We start from the raw sequence: 21,891 nt of genomic DNA on the forward strand, positions 1-21,891 counted from the left end.
GTTCTTACAAATCTTTCATTACATTTATTCTCATACATCTCATATTTTTTTTATATGTTTTGCCTTTGTGTTTTTATTTGTGAGGAATATTGTTTCTAAATTGGATTATTTTTCATATTAGACAAGACACAAATTTCTGATCATCTATACGTAAATGTCAACACAATAAAATGTCTTAAATTTTCTAAGATCTATAATAAATTAAGGTAAAGAATAAGAGCTTCAAAAAATTCAAATTGTTTAATTAGGTAAACAATCTCCTTTGAGATATATATTTCCAACCTGGTTACAACCTCAGTCCTACCTTCAGATATACAAATATAAGATTAAATATTGCATAAGACTAATAAAAAACATGACAATAATATAACTTTTTAAAAGCTGATAAATTATAATTTTAAGTCATTGCTTTATGTGTGTTGGCATAAATGCATATATTATGTTATGCCTAACTGTATACTTGTATTTATATATTGTTGAGAGGGTACCAGATTCCTTTTTTTTTTAAAGTGCTCAATAACTTAAAAACATTAACCCAAATACCTATTTGTTCACATGACTTTTTTTTTTGGTACCGGGGATCTAACTTGGGACCTTGCACTTGGGAGGCAGGTGGAGGAAGCACTGAGTTAAATCCCCAGCACCTGTTCACATGACTTTTTAAAAAATACTTTAAAAAGGTCAAGCATGGTAATGAATTCCTGTAATCCCAGCGTGCAAAAGGATGACACAGTAAGATTGCCATGAGTTCAAGGCCACCCTGGGCTACATACTGAGACCCTGTCTCAAAAAAAAAACAGCTTTAAAAGATATAACACATGGGCTAGGGATTTAGCTCAGTGGCACCGTGTCTGCCTCAAAAGTGCAAGGTAATGAGTTCTATTCCCAGTACCCCCCCCCCAAAAGTTTTAAAGGATATACCAAAGGTTATATCAACTGCTAATGTAAATTTTCCCTGCATTAGCTAATCAAATTTATATTTGAGATGTTTTAACTTTAGAAAAAGTTTCAGTTTCACAAAAGTTAAAAATACTAATGGCTGGGTGTGGTTCATACACCCATAATACTAGCACTCAGGAAGCAGGAGCTGTGAGTTTGAGGCCACCCTGGGATACATAATCAATTCAAGGCCAGCCTGAATTACATTGTGAAACCCTATCTCAAAAAATAAATTAAAGAGCATACAAAATATAATTAAAGTTTTGAGTTTGTTAGGATCTAAAAAATCAGAGTCAGTTAAACATTGAGACAATATAAATATACCAAAGTCTGGGCATTCATTTATGTCAAAATTTAAACTATTTAGCTTCTCAAACAATAATATAGCACTAGTCAATAAAAAGAATGCTTCTAAATTTGTACCAGGGGTCCTATTTTTTGATAGACAGTAGTTTAAAATATTAGTGTGTTTGAGGTATTTTTTTTTGGTACTGGTGATTGAACTCAGGTCCTTGAGCTTGCGCAGCAGGTGGCAAAACCACTGAATTAAATCCCCAGCCCAAAATCTATCAGTATTTTCCTAGACATTAGTTGAAAAAGTTTATAGCAAAAATGGCCTTTGAGTCCCTGATAACAAAATGAAAATCATGTCTTTTAATAAATAGCAAGTAAAGGCCCAGGTCTACCTATTTCTCACCTGTATAATGGTCTGCATGCCATGACTACAATAGTTTCAGGATTAACGTCTTCCAAAATGTTCTCAAGACTGCTTTCTTAACCAAGAATGGTTTATGGAGCCTGACAGCTTCTACTTGTTTATTCTACTCAGCAGAGAATGAGTTAGATAAGAGGCCTCCCCTATGGTTTATTAAGATTAAAAGCTGGAAACACTTTTAAATGTTTCTATTCATTAGACATTATCTAATAAGAATCTGTTTGAGAGCTTTCTAAGTCTGTATAAGAAACAGGCAATTTTGTCTTATACACTAACGTGTGTCTAAATAAGCACTGTCCAGCTGTGCTGTACTTCTTCTTAATTTCCTGAAAAAGCTGAGTCCACATTTACATAGATATTAACTCACTCAACTCTAAAATGATGATACAAAATAAATATTTCTTCCTACAGTTCTTAGGAGCTTCCAGATTTTCTGAGCTATTCCATTTTCAATGACCACAATTAATAAAGTTCCCTTTATGGTCTTCCAAGTAGATTCACTTATGGGTATCCTTGTTTCCCAAAATAGTTTGCTTTGGGTAGCATAAAAATGTGATTATGAATAATTCATTGTGGGCAATATAAAGATTCAAGTTCAAAAGTCCCCAAAAAACTATTCAAATTTTAAATAATATTCTTTTATAGTGTATGCAAAGGGAATTTTGAGATATTGACAAATTTAAAATTTTTTTCTCAAAAAAAGTTTGCTTTAAGATAATTACTTTCAGGTCCAGTGATTTAGCACAGTGGTTCCGCTGCCTGCCTCGAAAGTGCAAAGTGCCGAGTTCAAAGCCTGGTACCATTAAAAAAAAAAAAAAAAAAAAAAAAGATTAATAAAAGCTCGAAGTTATTTACAATTAAGTTAAAATACTAAAGACATTTGTTAAATATAAATTCATATATTCTTTGTTTAAAATTTATAAATGATAGGGGCAGGGGATTTAGCTCAGTGGTTCCATCGCCTGCCTCGCAAACACAAGGATGCGAGTTTGATCCCCTGTACCAAAAAAAAAAATTATAGATGATGCTGGGGATTTAGCTCAATGGTTCCACTGCCTGTCTCAAAAGTGCAAGGACCCAAATTCGATCCCCAGTACTTAAAAAAAAGATAAAATATATATAAATGATAACATTTAAATATTACATATATTTCATAAGTTGTTGATATATAGCACTAACATAAGCTCAAATATCTAAAAGTAGAGTTTTATGCAGCTTAACTAGTGAAAATGAGTTTAAGAAAATGTCTCAAAGTGATTAAGGATTATATCTTTTCATTATTTTAAGTTACTGGTGTAAGCACAATTTATTTCATATTCTAATAACAGATTTTAAACTCTTAAAAAGTCTTTTGATATAAAGATTTGGGGTGGGGGGGTACCAGGGATTGAACTCTGGATGTTTTGCTTGAGAGGAAGGTGGCGGATCCACTGAGCTAAATCACCAGCCTCAGTTTTGATATAAAGATTTAATAGCTCTAAGTTACCTAGTCTGTTTTTTAAAATTTATATATATATATTTATTGGTACATATTAGGTATAAAATGCATTTACATTTATCATTGGGTGTTTGTACCAGAACATGATGTATCTTAGTTTTTATTTTTTCTCCCATTACCTGTGCACCCTTTACCAACTGGTCTGTTAATGAGTTTGTTTATGCTGCCTAATGCTAATAGCTTTAAGAGACAGTAAAAGGTTGGCTTGCTTCTCTATAATAAGTAAAGTGCTATTATTTGTCTATCTAGTCTTTGTTTAAATTAAGTACTTAAAATGAGTTTTTATTTTGAAATCTCTTTGCTTTTACTAAAAGTCCTTATAAGTTCAAAAGCAATGATTGTGGGTGTTTCCAACCTCAAATATGTTATATATGTGTGTTCTTTTTTAGATATCTAGTGCTTACATCAATATATGACAGTTTGAGACACAAATATGATCTAATAACAATTTTCAAATACTAATGATCCAGTGGCATAATTTTATAATATAAAAGTTCTGTTTCTGTTATAAATTGATCATATTTGTTAACAGTATAATCTTTGAATAAAATGTTTCCAGAGACAGTTTGTTGTTAAAATATTTTTTAAAATTGTAATACACAAAAACAATGTCAAAATCTGTTTGAAAGAATAAAGCTTAAGATAGAGATCTGTTCTTAATAAAATTTAAAGCAAAACCATTTTTAAAGGCTACAGATTTGTCAAAATAATTTCTTGTGTTCCCTACTGTTTTGTTAAAATTAAATGCTTAAATAAATAAGTCTTTAAAAGTTCATTTTCCTTAAATATTATGCAGGGCAGCTCCTCCTTTTTCTGCCAGTCAATTGATAATAACTGCTTATTTTCTGTTATACAGGAGGAACATGAAACTAAAATTTAGCTGCCTACTTTTATTCAGCTGCCTCACAAATAAGCTCAAATGAGAGTTCAACACTAACCCCAAACTTTGGACAGTTGAGATAGTAGACATTATTTGTTATCTTTAGTAGGTTCAACTATTTCTCCTGAAAATGTTGAATTTTTCTCTTAAATATTCTTAGAACTTTCCCTCTAGTTTTGCTAGACTGGTTTCCAGAAGAACTCCTCATGTGAAAGTTAAGTGTGAGAACTGTATTCTATTGTATCATACAAATTTTTGCTAGTTGCATACACCAAAGATAGTCAGTTTGCTAAATAAATGGCACTGAAGAAATTCCTGACCTAAGTGGCACTACATGTCCAAATGTTTCTGACCAAAGAAAATTAGACAACAGTACTTATAGATATCTGACATTAAACTGTACATTTTACAGGCCAAATACATAATCTAGGGCTTTGTAAAATAAGTTAAAGCATTATTAACTAAAAATATGTACAAGATAAAGTCCCCTTTTAGTACTTGTGATAGCATTTCAGGTGGAAAGAGTCATATATACAAAAAACAACTCAGATTCTCTGCTGTTAAGCATATTATTCAAAGAAATTTCAGAGTACTGAGAAAATTTTAGTTCATTTATGAATGATGTAAAATGTTGATTTGTGGGATTTAAAATGTTTCCTTTAAAAATATGTACCCAGAATACATAACCTCTGTACAGAGAAAAATATAAAAGTTCTGTATGACCATGTTTGATTACACTACATAATTTAGAATGGAAAATCACTAGGTGAACATTTTTCTATCTTACTCATTCCGCTGAAAGCACTGATTTGTGAGCTATCATTAATATTTAGTTGGGCTGCATTTATGGAACAAGATCTTATTTTCAAAATGGCATAAATTTTTCTTTAAGGACTCTATTTTTAGCAGACATTCTATCTATAAAGGTTAACAATTTACAGAGCAAATGTTTTAACTACTGTATACTTTTTCTACTTTGTACTCCCCATTTATAATATTTGCAAAAGGGTAATGTCTATGAAAAAATTCTTTCACTCTCCCAACCCATCTTAGTCAAAAGTGTTTCCTCCTCTCATCTCTGACCTAATTTGGGAAGTGTGGAAGACACCAATCCTGTGGTGACTGGTAAACAAAGAGTTTAAACAAATAGTGGTACAATACACCTGTAATCTCAGCTCTTAGGAGGCTGAGGCAGGAGGACAACCGTAAGTTCAAGGCCAGCCGAGATTACATAGTGAGTTCAAGGCAAGCCAGAATTACAGAGTGAATTCTGTCTCAAAGACAAAACAAAACAAAAACAACTTAACTGAAGTGATGTCACTAAATTAAAAAACTGAAAATACATTTTAACAGCAATTTACACTGAGGGAAATATGGTTCTGAGGCATTCTATGTAAACAGGTTATAAATAAAAAAATTTGCAAATGAGTATGCTAAAGAAATTTGTAGATATATAATTTTCATGATGATATACCACCTGCATTTTGCTAACAATATTTCCCTAAAAATTAGCAACTCTATAGAGTTATATTTCGTGATAAAATACTACTGACTTTCAGGGGCAATAATTACATTGGCTGATTGTGACATATGCCAGTTGTGATAATTCAGACAAACAAATTGATAAATATCCAAAATAGCTAATTGAAGTTTTTTGTCAAAACAGAGGAATGTAAAGAAATAGCCTGAGACTGCAATTCATGAATTAAAAGTTTTCTCCCAAGCACGGTAGGTGGTGAAAGTGAAGTAGGCCTAAGAAATATATGATCTTATAAAAATTCCACTGATTTCCTCACAGAGCTAACCTAATTGTAAGTGACAAACCTAATATGCCGAGCAATAATACAAACTCCAACATAAATTGTTCCTTACCACCTTGAGATTAATATAAAACTAGCTTGAACCTAACCAACACCAGTGCTAACCCTAACCAAATCCTGGCTCCTGATTGTGGGCTGCTCTTTTCCCACCAGCCTCCCTGTCCGTGCTAGCCCCTCTCCGCACATCCAGAACCCTCCTTACTTGCTGCACCTCACACTCATGCGGCTCAGCATGAGGGATGCCTAGGACAGGCTTGGCGGGAAGGTGATGCCTGGAATTGGTGAGGCTGAAGCGGGCTTGCCAGAAGGTGAGGCCTAGCATAAGCTTGGCAGGAAGATGAGGCCTGAGGGTGATGAGGGCAAAGAGGGCTTGGTGGGTAGGTGAGGCCTGGGTTTGGTGAGGCCGGCAGGTGCTCACACCTCAACCTGACCTAGGGAGGAGGGCCGAGGTCATGACAGAAGGCTCCTCACCTGCTGTGGAGAGAGATGAAGCAGCGCTCTGTGATGACCCCTGTAGAAGGCCCTCTGCTGGACATAAAGCATGGCTGACTGCAGTGCTCTCGTCAGGAGGCTGGAAGGATCCAGAAAGGAGGGTGTGCAGCTGGTAAGGTCATGGGAGGGGGTGGAGCCTGGCTACAGGATGAGGAGGGGCATGGCCAGGCTTTTCAGCTGTGGGTGCCCTGCGGCGCGTCATGGGAGGGGTGGGGCCACAGCAGGGGGCGGGTTCATGAAGAGGAGGGACATAGCCAAGGAGCACCAAGATTGGCCACAACAGGGAGAGTTGCCAGATGGGGGAGAGCCTGGCTACAGGATGAGGAGGGGCGTGGCCAGGCTCTTCAGCCTTGGGCATCCTGGGGCTGTCATGGGATGGGTGGGGTTCAAGAAGAGAAGTGTAGCCCAAGAGCGCTACGATTGGGCACAACAGGGTGGCTTACCGTAAGGGTTGGAGCTTGTTCACTGGAGAGGCGTGGCCAGGACACCTCAGCTTTGGTGTCCTGGGGCTGGGTCATGGGAGGAGTGGGGCCTGGGCCGGTCACACCAAGAGGTGGGCCTGGGTTCAGGAGGAAGAGTTGCATAGCTCCAAAGCACCTGGATTGGGCACAATTTGGCAGGTCATGGCAGGGGTGGAGCCAAGGCACTTCAGTTGTGGGTATCCTTGGGCTGTAATGAGAGGGGCGGGGCCTGGATTCTGGAGGAGGAGCCGTGGGGCAGGGGTGGGGCAGGATTGGGCACACCAGGGTGAGTCACAGGAGAAAGAGCCTGGTCTGGGCACCTCACAGGTGTGGGCGCCCTGGGGCCAGTCACAGTGGTGTCCATCACTGAGCCAGCAGCAATGCCCTACCAGCCTGGCCTTCTGAGACCATTTGTCCCACTGGATAGAGGGTATGAAGAAGGGGAGCCTTGGTGGTGTCCACCTGCAACGACAGTACCCAGAATTCTTGGCCTGACAGGCCACACCCAGGACTACAGTACCCAGAAAACTCTGCATGCCCCAATCAAGAACCACACTACCCAGATCCTTGGTGTAACCCCCACAGACTAAGGTACCCAGAAGATTATGCATGCCCGCCACAGGCAGAACCCTTAGCCCACCCCTCCCCCATTATGGTACCCATAATCCTGTGTGGCTCTCCCTCCCAGAACTACAGTATCCAGAAACTTTTGTGTGTCACCCCTCATCATGGTTCACAGTATCCTCCCCAGGACACCACTTCCTCCATGACTATGATACCTGGAAGGCTCGCCGTGCCTCCCACCACCACAAGGATCAAGGTACCTGTTGTCAGTGATTTGCAAGGGAATAGATTTAATCAGGGACACATGTAATTTATAGGATTAATTTATAATATTCACCCAAAAAGTCAAACACAGAAGAGTGCAAAAGTTCTGTCTGTATGCTACAGACATAAAGAATCCAGCCAAGGCATGGATCCCAGAGCAATGTTCTGCACAATTCCAGCCAAAGGCCTAGAGCCCACAGACATGTCCTCCATGAGTCTGCATCAGGGATCTGCACTGGGAAGCCCAAAAGGCTAGTGGTGGATTTTAGAAAGTCTATGCTTTCCAGGTAAAAGAGCTGTGCCAGAAGGCTAAACGATCTACACTGGAGCCAGGAAGTGACAGTCAAGGCAAAGACCAGAGCTCCCCCCAACCCCCTCCACCAAGAGAACAGCAGCTATCCCCAGTAATGGCAGGAACTGACCTCCTTCTATCTGAAAAACAAGTCACGGGGGCAAGCTTCTCTAGGAAAAACAACAGCATGCACCTTCCCCTCCTATGCTCCTTTTGTGCCATTGACAACAATCCTCAGGTGGGCCTTCCATGCCCAGAACCACACTGATTTAGTTCAGCTGCTCATTCCACTTCAGTTAACCATTAGTCAATTAAACACAGTACCCAAAAGCCTCTGCATGCACACACCTGTACTGCAGTAGCCTTAACTATCACTCCCCCTCCCCCCCAGGATACCAGACAATTCCACATCTGGGACTACAGTACCCAGAAGCGCGCGTGCGCGCACACACACACACACACACACACACACACACACACACACACACACACACACACACACACACACACACACACACACACACACACACACACACACACACACACACACACACACACACACACACACACACACACACACACACACACACACACACACACACACACACACACACACACCCCAGTATCTTGACTACTCAGCATGCCCCCATGGGATTAATGGGATTACAGGACTCAGTACTTTTGGCATGAGCCCCCCCCCCCAGATTACATTATTTTGAATCATTGGTGTGGCCCATTACTATGGTAAAATCATTGCCCAGTGTCTAAGGTGTTTATAATAAACCTAGTCCTCAATGAGATATGCTAGGGAGTCTAAGATCCCTTGGTCCAGTGACATGGTCCTTTTCTAGGCCCTGGTTTCTATGTTTTTGAGAGCATTATAGATACATTAAGAACATTTGCCATTTCTGTGCTGCAGATTAAAAAATAATTGCCCCCCAAATTTCTTTGGACCTCAGTCTTACTATTTTGCTATGCAAAACTTAATTTTCAGCCTGGTGTGGTTGTGCATGGCTGTAATCTCAACACTTGGGAGGCCAAGGCAGGAGATTCACCATGAGTTAGAATCCTGCCTGGGCTACATAAGTGAGTTGAAAGTCAGACTGATCCAAATACTAAGATCTAGTCTCAAAAAAAAAAATCAGTTGCACATATTTTGTAATCCTGTATTTTAAGTCACAGTTAGGAAGACATTTCCCTCAATGCTTTTTTTCTACAGATTTTGTGACTTTATTTTTCATTTCTAGATCTCCCAGTGCTTGATTTTTGTATGGTTGTCTATAATGGCAGTACAAGTCCAGTTTTACCTTTTTCCTAGTTTCTATCAACTTCTCAAGTCAATTTTCTTTTAACACAGTTTTTACACTCTGATTTGTGGTTTTATTATTGACTTTAATACAGTGCAATAAAGTATATAATACACTATATATGTGTATGTATTCATTTATGTTTGTTCAAAGGTCGATTTCTAGAATTTTTTTTGAGACAGGGTCTCACTATGCAGTTCAAGCTGTCCTTGAGCTTATGATGTAGCCTGGGCTGGCCTTCAACTCACAGCAATCCTCCTGCCTCAGTCTCTCAAGTGCTGGGGATATAGGTGTGTGGCACCATGCCCAACTCTAGGAATTTTTTAACATTAGATTATCTAATGATGCACCAATACCATCATAATCTTTTTATTATGGAGGGTTTATAATATATTTTAGGGGTAGCTGAACCACAGTGATTTTGTATTTCAGGATTTTACTGAAATATATTTTATTTTTCTTTATAAACTGCTAATGGGTTCAACATGCACATCACAACTCATAATGAAATTTAATTTCCTTTTCAAAATATTAAATACTTGGTAGTGGGGAAGTTTTTAAAAGGTGGCTATGTCATGAATGGAGCAATTTAGCCATAGATGAATAGCTTACTGAGTCATTTGTAAAGTGGAACTCAGAAAATCCAGTTTGTATGTACCTCTGCCTTGGGACTCTGCAGAGAATCCCCACCAGGAAGATGGTGGTCTCCGCACCACATGGGGGCACTTGATCTTGGACCTCCAGAACCCCAGGCTGAATAAACCTTTATTCAGTACAAATTATCCAGTCAGAGGTATGCAGTTATAGTAACAGAAAAGACTTTAACTCATGGAGCATATAAATAGACTACTTTACCTCCAGAAAATAATTAAATCTGTTGACTTTTGTTGAAATCATTAAAATCATAAATTTTAACATGATAGGTTAATTCTATTATTTAATATGTAAGGACATTTAATGTCATCTGATTGTATATGTTAGGAGTGAAGAAGAAAGTATACTCACAAGGAGTTTTAAATGCCAGCTCTACATAAATTGTGAAAATGCAGTCACACAATGTTGAATCCATGGGGGCAATTCTCAAGAATGTGATTGCCTGGATGTTCCCAGATACTTGGAATTGTACATACACAACACGGAGTTAGTAAGTGGTGTTTTTTTTACAATTGTGCCTTGACTAGAACATCACCTGCAGAGACACCCCAGACATAAATAAATGTTTAATGAATGTTTTATACCTTACTCTACATGACACAGTTGCTAACTGAAATCACAGTAAGAAAAATTTGTAAGTAAATCAAGTTATGATTTTCCATCCCAATCTAACACTGAATTCTATATTAAAGATTTAGCCAAAATAACTGAGCACAGAGCAAACAGCTGGCCATATGTATAGTAAACAGGAATGGAAACACTTCACATTACTAGAACTGGATACAATTGTGATGCATTAAGGTCTTGGGTAGCTTGCAGCCATGCATGAATGTGGGCCTCTCTACCCCCTGGTCCTCCAGCTCTTAGCATGGTGAATGCTCACACCACCTCCCCTGGGAAGCCCTCCCTCCTCACACAATGTAATTTGTACCCCATCTCTATGCTGTCCTCTATCCCAATAACATGGTCTACTTTATTCAAAATACCTATCTAATGTCAAAGTGTCTTTTTGGGCAGAGGGGCACTTTGATCTCTTTTTAAATTTTCCCACAGAAAAATAAGGTCCATGAAGTCAGGGAAGAACATGAAGTTTAAAAGAAAAGCCCTCTAGGGGCCAGGGATTTAGCTCAGTGATTCCACCACCTGCCTCATAGGTGCAAGGTCCTGAGTTCAATCCCCCATACCAAAAAAAAGTGATTGGAAAAGAAAAGCCCTCTAGTATGAACATTTTTCCTTACTAGGCCTGCCACCAGCTGTACTTCTGTCAGTATGTCCAGGCCCCTTCTAGAGGGAGGATGCTAAGGTAATTCAGAGATGCACCTTGGGACCAATGCAGCCTGGTGTAGAATGGGTTCCAGGCCTGGAAGCCCCCAATGATGAGGGGGCTGAACTCTGAGAGACTGGTACTGGCCATCAGCTCTGGATGACTGGAGGAGATACTGTTGCCACTCATGTGCCTCCTGAGAATTTTTCTAAGAATTCCTGTGTTGGGACCTCTGGCCAGACTAGCCTGGGATATTCACAGAGTGGAAATGAGTGTCTGAGGCCCCTTCAATCAGATCCTCATATCTGCCTGAGGAATAAAGAATGAGCCTAAACCTTTCTGTCATTTTTATATGAGCTATTTTCTTTTTTGAGGTAGGGTCTCACTGTGTAGTTCAGGCTGGTCTTGACCTCACTCTGTAGGCCAGGCTGGCCTCTAACTCACAGTGATCCTGCTGCTTCAACCTCCTGACTTCTGGGATTACAGGTATGCACCACTACACTGGCATGACAAAAATATATGTCTGTTCTAATCATTTCAGTTGAATCCTTATAAAAGACATATCAATGGTGAACAAGTGAAAGGCCATGTGAAGATATGGCTAGGTGTCAGATATCTTCAAGTCAGAGAGGACACAGGAGAAATTCTATAAGCAGCTTTTGCTTGGATTTCATCCCTCAAATCTTTAAGAAAATAAATTCTAAAAGCCAAGTCTTTAATATTTTTGTCAGAATTAGCAAAACAATATACTATACATTGTTGGACTATGCTTTATTATTTCCTCTCATGTTTTACAATGTAAATGCTTAATTTACCACAGTACACTTGGAATAGTATACAACTGATAAAAATAAGAAATTTTCAGTGTAATTTTCCAATTATTAACTATAAGTATAACCAAACTCAAACCCCAACCCAAAACATAACTCTAACCCAAATTCTAAAATTTATTCACTCTCTAACCCCTAATCCTCACTCTCAACCTCACTTTAACCTCAAACCCTAATTCTCTTCACAAAACTAAACATATTAATCATGTTGGCTTCATAAAACTAATTTTTTCCATGTGAATAACCCTGTTTAGACTTCAAAAAGACAAGCAACATACTGAATAACTTCTCTACAAAAAGCATATCTGAGAACAATTTTGTATTCAAAATACACAAATAATTCTTAATGTCAACAACTAAGACTCCAATAAAAAGTGGTACATGTCTGAACAGATACCAGACCAAAGACAACATAATGATGGCAGATAGTTTATGGTACAATTCAATAGTGTTCCTGTACATCAATCATAAGCCCACTTAGCGAGAAATCAAGAAACAATCCAATTCATGATAGCTTAAGAAAATACCTGGAAATTGGCCAAAGCAAGTAAAAATCCTCTATAACAGGCTGAGGATTTAGTTCAGTGGTTCTGCCACCTGCCTCGAGAGCGCAAGGTCTGGATTTAAATCCCCAGTACCAAAAACAAAGAAACAAACAAACAAACAAAATCTATGATAGTTTCAAAGAAAAGAGAGATTGATGAGGAGATTATAAACTGGAAATACATTCCCTGTTTCTGGATACAAAGAAACAATATTGTCAAAATGATGACACTCCACAAATGATATACATGTTTAATGCAATTCTAATCAGCATTCTTCTCAGAACTACAACACACACTCCTTTAACTTAAAAGGAATAGGGGCCGGGGATTTAGCTCAGTGGTTTTGCCAGCTGCTGCATGAGTGCAAGGGCCCAAGTTCAATACAGGGTACCAAAAATAAATTTTAAAATTTTAAAATAAAAAAAATAAAAGGAATCAGCAGAGATTGGAGACACTAAAGCACCCCTGAGCAATGAGAGCAAAGAAGGAAGCATTACAATCCCAGATTTAAAGTTACATGAGAAAGGTACAGTGATGAAAACATCATGGTGAAGGAAGAAAAAGAGACATGTTGATCAACACAATAAAGTTCAGAATCAAGGAACAACCAGGCCCAAGGATTTAGTTCATTGGTTCTGCAGCCTGCCTGAAAAGCACAAGGTCCTGAGTTCAATCCCCGGTACCAAAAACAAAAAACAAACAAACAAAAAACCCCAGACACTTTTACCCACATGAGTTTGGAGAAAAGGAGCCAAAGCAATACAATGGAGAAAAGATAGCCTCTTCAGCAAATGATGCTGGGAAAACTGGTGATCCCTATGCAGGTTAGATCCAGACCCATATCTTGCATGCCTTGTAATAAAATCAAGTCAACATGGATTAGAGAAATAGATATTAGACTGTAAACACTGAATCTGATGGCAGATAAAATATGGAAAGCTTGTGAAAATATAAGCATAGGCATCGCTTCTCAGCCTTTTGGCTAAGATCAAGTATAAGCATAGGCAAAGACTTTCTGAACAGAACCCCAATTGCACAAGATATAAAATTAAGAATCAATAGGGCTGGGGATTTAGTTCAGGGGTTCCAGCACCTGCCTCCCAACTGAAAGGTCCTGAGTTCGATCCCTGGTACAAAAAAAAATTAAGAATCAACAAATGGGATTATACCAAATTAAGACGCTTTCACACAGAAAAGAGAACAAGCAACTGACAGAAGAAACAACCTCCACAGTGGGAAATTCTTTGTCAGCTTTTCATCGGACAGAGAACTAATAACTAGAATAAAGAACAACAACAACAACTCCTCCAAAATGAAAGACCAAATTAAAAAGAGCAATTATAATGAAAACACACTTCTCAAAGAAACACAAATGGCCAATAAAGTATATAAAACATGTTCAACATTGTTGGCCATTAGAGAAATGCAAATCAAAACATTAGGTTCCATCTCATTCCACTAGGCATGGCTATTATCAAGAACTCTAAAAAATCCTGCCTCACAAGGGAAAGCCCCCAAGTTCGATCTCCAGTACCAAAAAAAGAACTCAAAAAGTAACAAAACCAGGCAAGGTTGTAAGGGAAAGAAAACCCTTGTACAATGTTGATTGGAATGAAAACTAGTACAACCGCTCTGAAAACTAAAACCATAAATTTCATTTGACTGAGTTATAATCCATCTGGGTACCTTCCCCCAAGAAACATAAAGACATCATCTTACAGAGACACATGTGTTTCTCATGTTGATAGCAACACCATTCATAATACCTAAAACTTTGAAATGACTTATACACCATCAACAGATGACTGGATACAAGAAATCTGAAGGGGCCAAAGATTTAGCTCAGAGGTTGCGCCACCTGCTGCACAAAGGCAATGTCCCAATTTCAATCCCTGGTACCAAAAAAAAAAAAAAAAAAAAGAAGTCTGATATATGGAGTACTACTCACCATAAGAAAAGAAAATTTTCACTCAAAAGGCTGAGATAGGGGGATCATTGCAAGTTTGAGGCCAGCCTGGACCATAGAGTGAGATCCTGTCTCAACAAAACAAAAGCAAAGAAAGATAAATTTGATTCATTTGTGGGCAAATGGTTGCATCTTGAGACCATAATGCTATGTGAAATAAACTAGATACAAAATGTTATGTCTTATGCCTGAGGAAGTTTGCAGAAATCACTGCTTTCTAAAAGAAATCTAACTTTGGGCCAGGGATTTAGCTCAGTGGTTTTGCCACCTGCTGCGCAAGTGCACAGACCTGAGTTCAATCTCCAGTACCAAAAGATAAAAAGAAATCTAACATTAAAATTTTCATTTTGTGGTGCCAGTTACAGCCTCACTCAATGTTGGCACTGAGAACTGACAGTTGAGACAAAACAATGCTGGAATGTGAAATGACTCTTCCATCCCTCCCACATTTAAATACAAACATGCTTAACATCTCAGCCATTAGGGAAATGCAAATGACAAACACAGTGTGGTCCCCTTCAATCCTATCATCAATAGAATTCAGCACTGTCATAAATATAATTTAAGGTGCTGATTAGGATGCAGAGAAACTGGAATAGTGAAGCCTGTGTATAAAAATAGCTCAGAATTTCCTCAAAAAATTTGAATATGATTTACTGTACTCCTCAACCTTTCCATTCCTAGATAGCTATCCAGAACAACTGAAGACATGTATTCAAAGAAAATTGGATGCGTTCTTTACATCTGTCAAGGTCCTGGCAATGACAAACTATCCCATAGTGAGTTCCAGAAAAAGAAAACTGTTTCCAAATACAAAAAGAATTTTTCTCTCAGGCAGGACAAATGGTGAAAGTGATGTGGGCCTAAGGCTTGCATTATCTTATAAAAACTCCACTAACTTTCTGGCAGAACATTAACCCTAACCTAACTATAAGTAATAAAACTAACAATACACTGGTCTTAGGGAGGCCTAGCACAGGCCTGGCAGTAAGGGGAGGTCTGGGGTTGGGGAGGCCTGGAGTTGATGAGGTCAAAGGGTGCTCATGCCCCAATATGCCCAGGGACTGAGTCCTGGACAAGGGCCAAGGTTGTAGAAGGAAGCTCCTGGCCTGCTGAGGAGAGACATGAACCAGTGCTCTGTGGTTCCCCCTCTAGGCCACTGTCTGCAGGACATAAAGCATCATGGACTACAAGTCCCTACCTAGGCAGGCTCCTAGAGCCCCTAGGAACTCCAAGTAGGGCTGCCTCCCTCAGTATCCTTGACCTGCTGGCATCAGGGAGGTCAGCCCACTCTTCTTTGTGCAGAGAACTCTGATCCTTTTCCACCAAAATTGTGTTTTGGGGGAACATGTCCAGCATGGGAACCTTGGCTCCTGCCAGCTCTTCTCTCTGCATGCCAAATCATTGAAAGGGACTTGAAAACTCAAGTCTTCAATAAACATGTTTTCTGTATCTTACTATTTTAAGATTACTTTTTTCAAATCTTTAAAAACAAATAGTGAGATTTCTGTGCATAATTTAGGTTGATCATGTTTTTAAAACATCCCCTGTAAAGTAGGGTCCTCAGCAACCCATTCAGGACCACTCCTGCCTCTCAGGACCTATATCTCTCAATAATTATTTCCTGCTCTTTATTTATTTTTTTTGGGTACTGGGGATCAAACTTGGGTCCTTGTGCTTGCGAGGCAGGTGGTGGAATCACTGAGCTAAATCCCCAGCCCTAATATTTCTTACTCTTAACCTCTGTTGTTCCTTAGAATTCATCCTTTGATTTTGGGGAACATGAACTTGGCATATCCGATATGTAGCAGATTTGGAGTTATAATAGTTCCACTATAGCATTCTTGGAGGCCCCAGTGAGATAACTGGAAGGAGGTAGGAGCTTGCTTTTATTTCATGGATTCTGGATTGTGATTCATTTGGATAATCAAAAATTGTCATCCTTGGGCCAGGGATTTAGCTCACTGTTTCTGGTGCCTGCCTTGCAAGCACAAGGTCCCAAGTTTGATCCCCGGTAAAAAATAAAAAATAAAATAGTCATCCTTGTTTGTCAATTGCTTATGCCTTAAACTTTATGCCTTGTCTCTCATATGCATTATTTTCTTGAAATGATGGTAAATTTAAGTTGAGAACATGGGAAGACTGTGATATCCCATCAAAGGATGTGTCCCATCAAAGAATAGGACATTTTATTTTTGCAGGCAAGGCCTTATGTTTCTGTTTTGTTTATTCTGTAGTTCAACTTGCTTGATCTATTTCTTGCTTTCACTATTGTGGTTTGTTATCTTAGCACTAAGAAAAAGTAATGTTAGAGCGTTGCCTGGTGGACTTTGATGCTAACTAAAATGTGAATTTATGGAATGCTGTAAAATGGGTCATTTATGAAATCTAGTTGACATTTAGGAAAATATTCATGCCTCTTAATAAATTGTGGGACCCTAACCACCAGTTAAAAGACAATAGTTTGATGGCAATTCTAAAGACTTGGGGGACAGGTTTCACTGGCACAGACTGGCCCCAATCCCCCTCTACACTTTAGAGGGAATATCAAGCCTGTTCTGCCTCAGGTTTCTTTCTGGTCTGATCTTCCACTGGTGAGGATGCAGTCTTAGCTCTTGAGATTCCTGCTAGTGTGTTTAATACGCTCTGTTATAAAGTGCTCAAAAATGAAAATGCTTGCGCTACTTTGCAGCTCCCTAATAAAGTTCTAGTTACCTGTAAATTAAAAGGGGTGATTTATTGTGATATATCACATATATGAAAGTACACTCTGATTTCATAGGGCTGTCCTTTAAAAGATTCACTAAAATGAGATTGGCTATGATACAGATGTTTTGCCTTTGTGTTTTTCTTTGTGGGGAATATTGTTTCTGAATTGGATTATTTTTCATATTAGATAAGACATAAATTTCTGACCATTTGTATATCTAAATTTTAGCACAATAAATTGGACTAAATTGACTAAGATCTATAATAAATTAAGGCAAAGAATAAAAGCTTCAAAAAATTCAAATTCAGTTTAATTAGGCAAGCAATCTCCTTTGAGATACATATTTCCAACCTGGTTACAACCTCAATCCTACCCTCAGATATGCAAATTGAAGATTAAATGTTGCATAAGACTAGTAAAATGACAGGACAATAATATAACTTTTAAAAGGCTGATAAATTATAACTTTAAGTCATTGCTTTATGTGTGTTGGCATAAATGTATATATTATGTTATGCCTACCTGTATACTCATGTTTATATATTATTGAGATGGTACCAGATTACTTTCTTTAAAAAGTGCTCAATAGGGACTGGGGATTTAGCTCAGTGGTTCTGCCACCTGCTTTGCAAGAGCAGGGTCCCAAGTTCGATCCCTGGTACCCAAACAAAACAAAACAAAAAAGTGCTCAATAACTTAAAAACATAAACACAAGTACTTCTTCGTTCACGTGAGTTTTAAAAAATGTTTTAAAAAGGTCAAGCATGGTGATGCATTCCTGTAATCCCAGCATGCAGAAGGATGAGACAGTGAGATTTCCATGAGTTCGAACCCACCCTGGGCTACATAGTAAGGTGCTGTCTCAAAAAGAAACCAGCTTTGGGCCAGAGATTTAGCTCAGTGTTTCTACTGCTGGCCTAGCAAGTGCAAGGCCCAAGTCTGATCCCCGGTACAAAAATAAAGTTTGTATTCATTAGACATTATCTAATAAAAGTCTATTTGAGAGCTCTGAGTCTATATAAAAAACAGGCAATTTTGTCTTATACACTAATGTGTGTCTAAATAAGCACTGTCCAGCCGTGTTGTACTTCTTCCTAATTTCCTGAAAAAGCTGAGTCCACATTTACATAGATATTAACTCACTCAACTCTAAAATGATTATACAAAATAAATATTTCTTCCTACAGTTATTAGAAGTTTCCAGATTTTCTGAGCTATTCCATTTTCAATGACCACAATTAATAAAGTTCACTTTATGGTCTTCCAAGTTGAATCACTTATGGGTATCCTTGTTTCCCAAAATAGTTTGGTTTATTGACATCAAAATTTGATTATAAATTATTCATTGGGGTCAATATGAAGATTCAAGTTCAAAAGCCCCCCCCCAAAAATCCTTCAAAAATTTAAATGATACTCTGTTATAATGCAAAGGGCATTTTGAGATATTGACAACTTTGAATTTTTTTTTCCTCAACAAGTTTGCTTTAAGATAATTACTTGTGTTTGTCAAATTTTACATTTTACATACAATGCAAAAGTAATTATTAAAAACTAAACAGATAAAAGTTCTAAATTATTTACAATTAAGTTAAAATACTAAAGATATTTGTTAAATATATATTCATATATTCTTTGTTTAATGTCTGATATATATCACTAACATAAGCTCAAATATCTAAAAATAGAGTTTTGTCAATCTACAGGTCAGCTAGTGAAAATGAGCTTAAGAAAATAAGTCTCTTGGCGGGGGTTTAGCTCAGTGGTTCCACCACCTGTCCCGCAAACACAAGGACCCAAGTTTGATCCCTGGTACTGAAAAAATAAAAGAAAGTAAAGAAGTCTCAAAGTGATTAAGGATTATATCTGTTCATCATTTAAAGTTATTTATGTAAGCACAATTTATTTCAAATCCTAATAACAGTTCCTAAAATCTTAAAAAGTATTTTGATATAAAGTTAATAGCTATGTTACCTGGTGTGGTAATGGGTTTGTTTACATTGCCTAATGCTAATAGTTTTAAGAGCCAGTAAAAGGCTTGCTTGCTTCTCTATAATAAGGAAAGTGCTATTATTTTAATGTCTCTCTAGTCTTTGTTTAAATTAAGTACTTAAAAATGAGTTTTTATTTTTAAATCTCTTTGTTTTTACTAAAACTCCTTATAAGATTCAAAAGGAACGATTTGGGTTATTTCCAACATCAAATTTGTTATATGGCAGTTCTTTTTTTTAGATATCCAGTGCTTACAACAATTTATGACAGTTTGAGACACAAATGGGATCTAATAACAATTTAGAAATACTGATGATCCAGTGGCATAATTTTATAATATAAAAGTTATGTTTCTGTTATAAATTCATCATATATGTTAAACAGTATAACCTTTGAATAAAATGTCTCTAGAGACAGTCACTGAGCTATATCCCAAGTCCAGCAAATGAAATTTCAACTGCACCTTGTTTTAGTTGCAATGCTTCCTATTTAGCAATAATAATTATCTTTTAAAAATATTTTATCTCTGTGAATTGATGAACATATCCTGTGTTCACATTTCCTTCAGTTATCTCCCTATTTCTTCTTGATTTATATCTACTCCGTCAGTTAATGATATGAATCATTTGTCTATTATTGACAGGAAAATGTTAAAAATATATTGATTCTTAGCATTCAATATAGTTGGAAACATAAACTAATTTTTATAAAATCTATGGAGAACATAATTTAAATTTTGACAGTTTGTTTTCTCCCTAGTATATAGTTCTGCTTATTTAGCATGAGCCTCAGAATTCTTTGAAGCTTACATTTGAAATACTAGTTTGTATATTCTTGGAACTTCTTGAATAAAGGATTCTAGCATAGCCAGAGGTATAGCTCATCTTTTCAGCTGTTACATATCAGGTACTTCCTCTGCTTGACAATATTAATGATTTTGTATGGGTCTCATGTTCACATTCTGCTCTTTCTCACCTTTCAGAAAAATCAGACTTTGAATTAAAATATCTTGTGCTTTATGAATTGAATCTAAATCCCATTTTGTAGGGAAGAAGGATGAAGACTTAGATATTTGTGACTTTACCTTCTAAATTTGTCTTCATTGCTATGTTTGGGGAGTGCTTTTAAATTGTAACTTTCTAATTTTTACTTTTTATATTTGTTAAAAATTATTAGTAATAATAATTAGGAATAGTATGATAATAAGGTAATTATTATTGTATTTCATATTAATGTAACTATTTATTTCTCCAGTTTTTCACTTATATCTTCAGATATAGATAATAAGTTGCCAATAAAGGAAGATTAGATTTTTCTCTCTCTCATATCCCCACAGCTATAGCACAGTATTTGGTACACAGCTTAGATGTACCACATCTTCTATGGAATAAAGTAGTGAGGAAAAGAGGGATAAAGAGGAGCAGAAGTGGGGAGAAAAACAGAAAGAAGGCAGGAGAAGGGGAAAGGGGAGATGGGAAGGAGATAAAGAAAGCAAAATCTAAATGGACATTTATATACAGGAGTAGAAAACCAATAGGAACATGCCATGGTTTTATCTGTGGGAGCAGAAGTCTCCTTTTTAATTTTTTTTTTTTGGTACTGGAGATCAAACTCAGAACCTTGTGCTTACGAGGCAGGTGGCAGAACCACTGAGCTAAATCCCCAGCCCTTAATTATTTTTCAAGTTATAATTATTCAAAGATGTCAGAGCTGGCTCAGGATCAGGCCATGATCAGGAGGTGTCTTGCCGACCTTCTGCACTTCATGACTTCCCTCCCTGTGCCCCAATTTACCCTGCCAAAATACATAGCCCAGAGTGCAAGGAAGTGCACTCTGTTTATTGTAGTCCTAGTTGACATGGTCCTAGAAACAGCAAGCTGGCATGTCCCTGTTCCCACCAGCCTTATCAGTCAGCTATTCTCAGATGTATTGGAACAACAAATTACCAAGGACACGCTGCCCCATCTTTTTGTTTGTACTTCCCCTCCTTATGCCTTATATAAGGTGACGTGCAGGCTGCAGAAGCGGTCTTCTCCACTCAGCAGGTGGGGAGGCCCCACCTGGTCCCACTTTAGTTCTTTTTTGCTTCCTGCATCTTCTGTTGCCCTTTTCAGACCATGGACCCTTGCCACACAGGCCGTTGCACAAAGATATTAAGTAAATAATATAATGTGGTGATAGGGGAAAGTTGTAAAATAAATTTAGTAGATTAGCTATCAAAGTAGTTGTGGAGGCAAAATAGGTAGTGTATCCCTTTAAAAGCTTTCCTTAGCCCATTGCTTTTGCTGTTTAAAGTGAAGGTTATATAGCTCCTTTGATCTGCAGCTCCACTGTAGATAACATCCTAGTTCTGAAGAAGGAAGTGGGAATCCTTGAACAAACTTGTGAGATATGTGTGTTAACTGGCATGTGTGTAGGGCTGTAATCAGGGAAAGAAACCACCTGTATCTAACCATTAAACAGGAATTGGAACTTTATTTACTTAACAAAGACCACTAGGGATGAGATATTGACTGACAAAGTATAAAAGGTGATGGACAAAGAAGGCGGGGTCGGGGGGGAATCTGGCCTATCCCAGCTAATGGGATGCTTCTGAAATGGCTCAGAACAGCTCACAGGAAAAAAGAGAATGCATTCCATCCACCTTACACATATCCTGCCATGGAGGAGGATTCCAGGCCACAGTATGGCCAATCCCAGC

At 37.8% G+C, this 21,891-nt stretch overlaps 1 protein-coding gene across 7 annotated transcripts in view; it reads right to left on the minus strand.

The window, feature by feature from the left end:
• Positions 1 to 18,725, minus strand: part of LOC147822595 (uncharacterized) — a 51,260-nt gene extending 32,535 nt beyond the window's left edge. Inside the window, exons 1-4 of one of the 7 annotated variants that reach the window (XR_015445400.1) lie at positions 15,693 to 18,711; positions 6,788 to 14,559; positions 6,324 to 6,423; positions 2,377 to 2,447 (exon numbers count right to left, since the gene is read on the minus strand). Coding sequence is in view for 3 of the 7 variants with exons in the window: in XM_087196028.1 (XP_087052154.1) it covers positions 2,377 to 2,447; positions 6,324 to 6,423; positions 6,788 to 6,941; positions 7,126 to 7,169 (369 nt within the window). In the remaining 4 variants the exon portion in view is untranslated. Of the gene's footprint in view, positions 1 to 2,376; positions 2,448 to 6,323; positions 6,424 to 6,787 lie in introns of all 7 variants that reach the window. The other 6 variants (XR_015445399.1, XM_087196028.1, XR_015445398.1 and 3 more) reach the window with 6 other exon arrangements.
• Between the last annotated feature and the right edge of the window lie 3,166 nt (positions 18,726 to 21,891).

This window comes from Heterocephalus glaber, unplaced genomic scaffold (assembly GCF_053883595.1).
Source record: "Heterocephalus glaber isolate CG9 unplaced genomic scaffold, H.glaber_assembly_v1.0 deba00001610, whole genome shotgun sequence".
In the NCBI taxonomy this organism is placed as follows: domain Eukaryota; kingdom Metazoa; phylum Chordata; class Mammalia; order Rodentia; family Bathyergidae; genus Heterocephalus; species Heterocephalus glaber.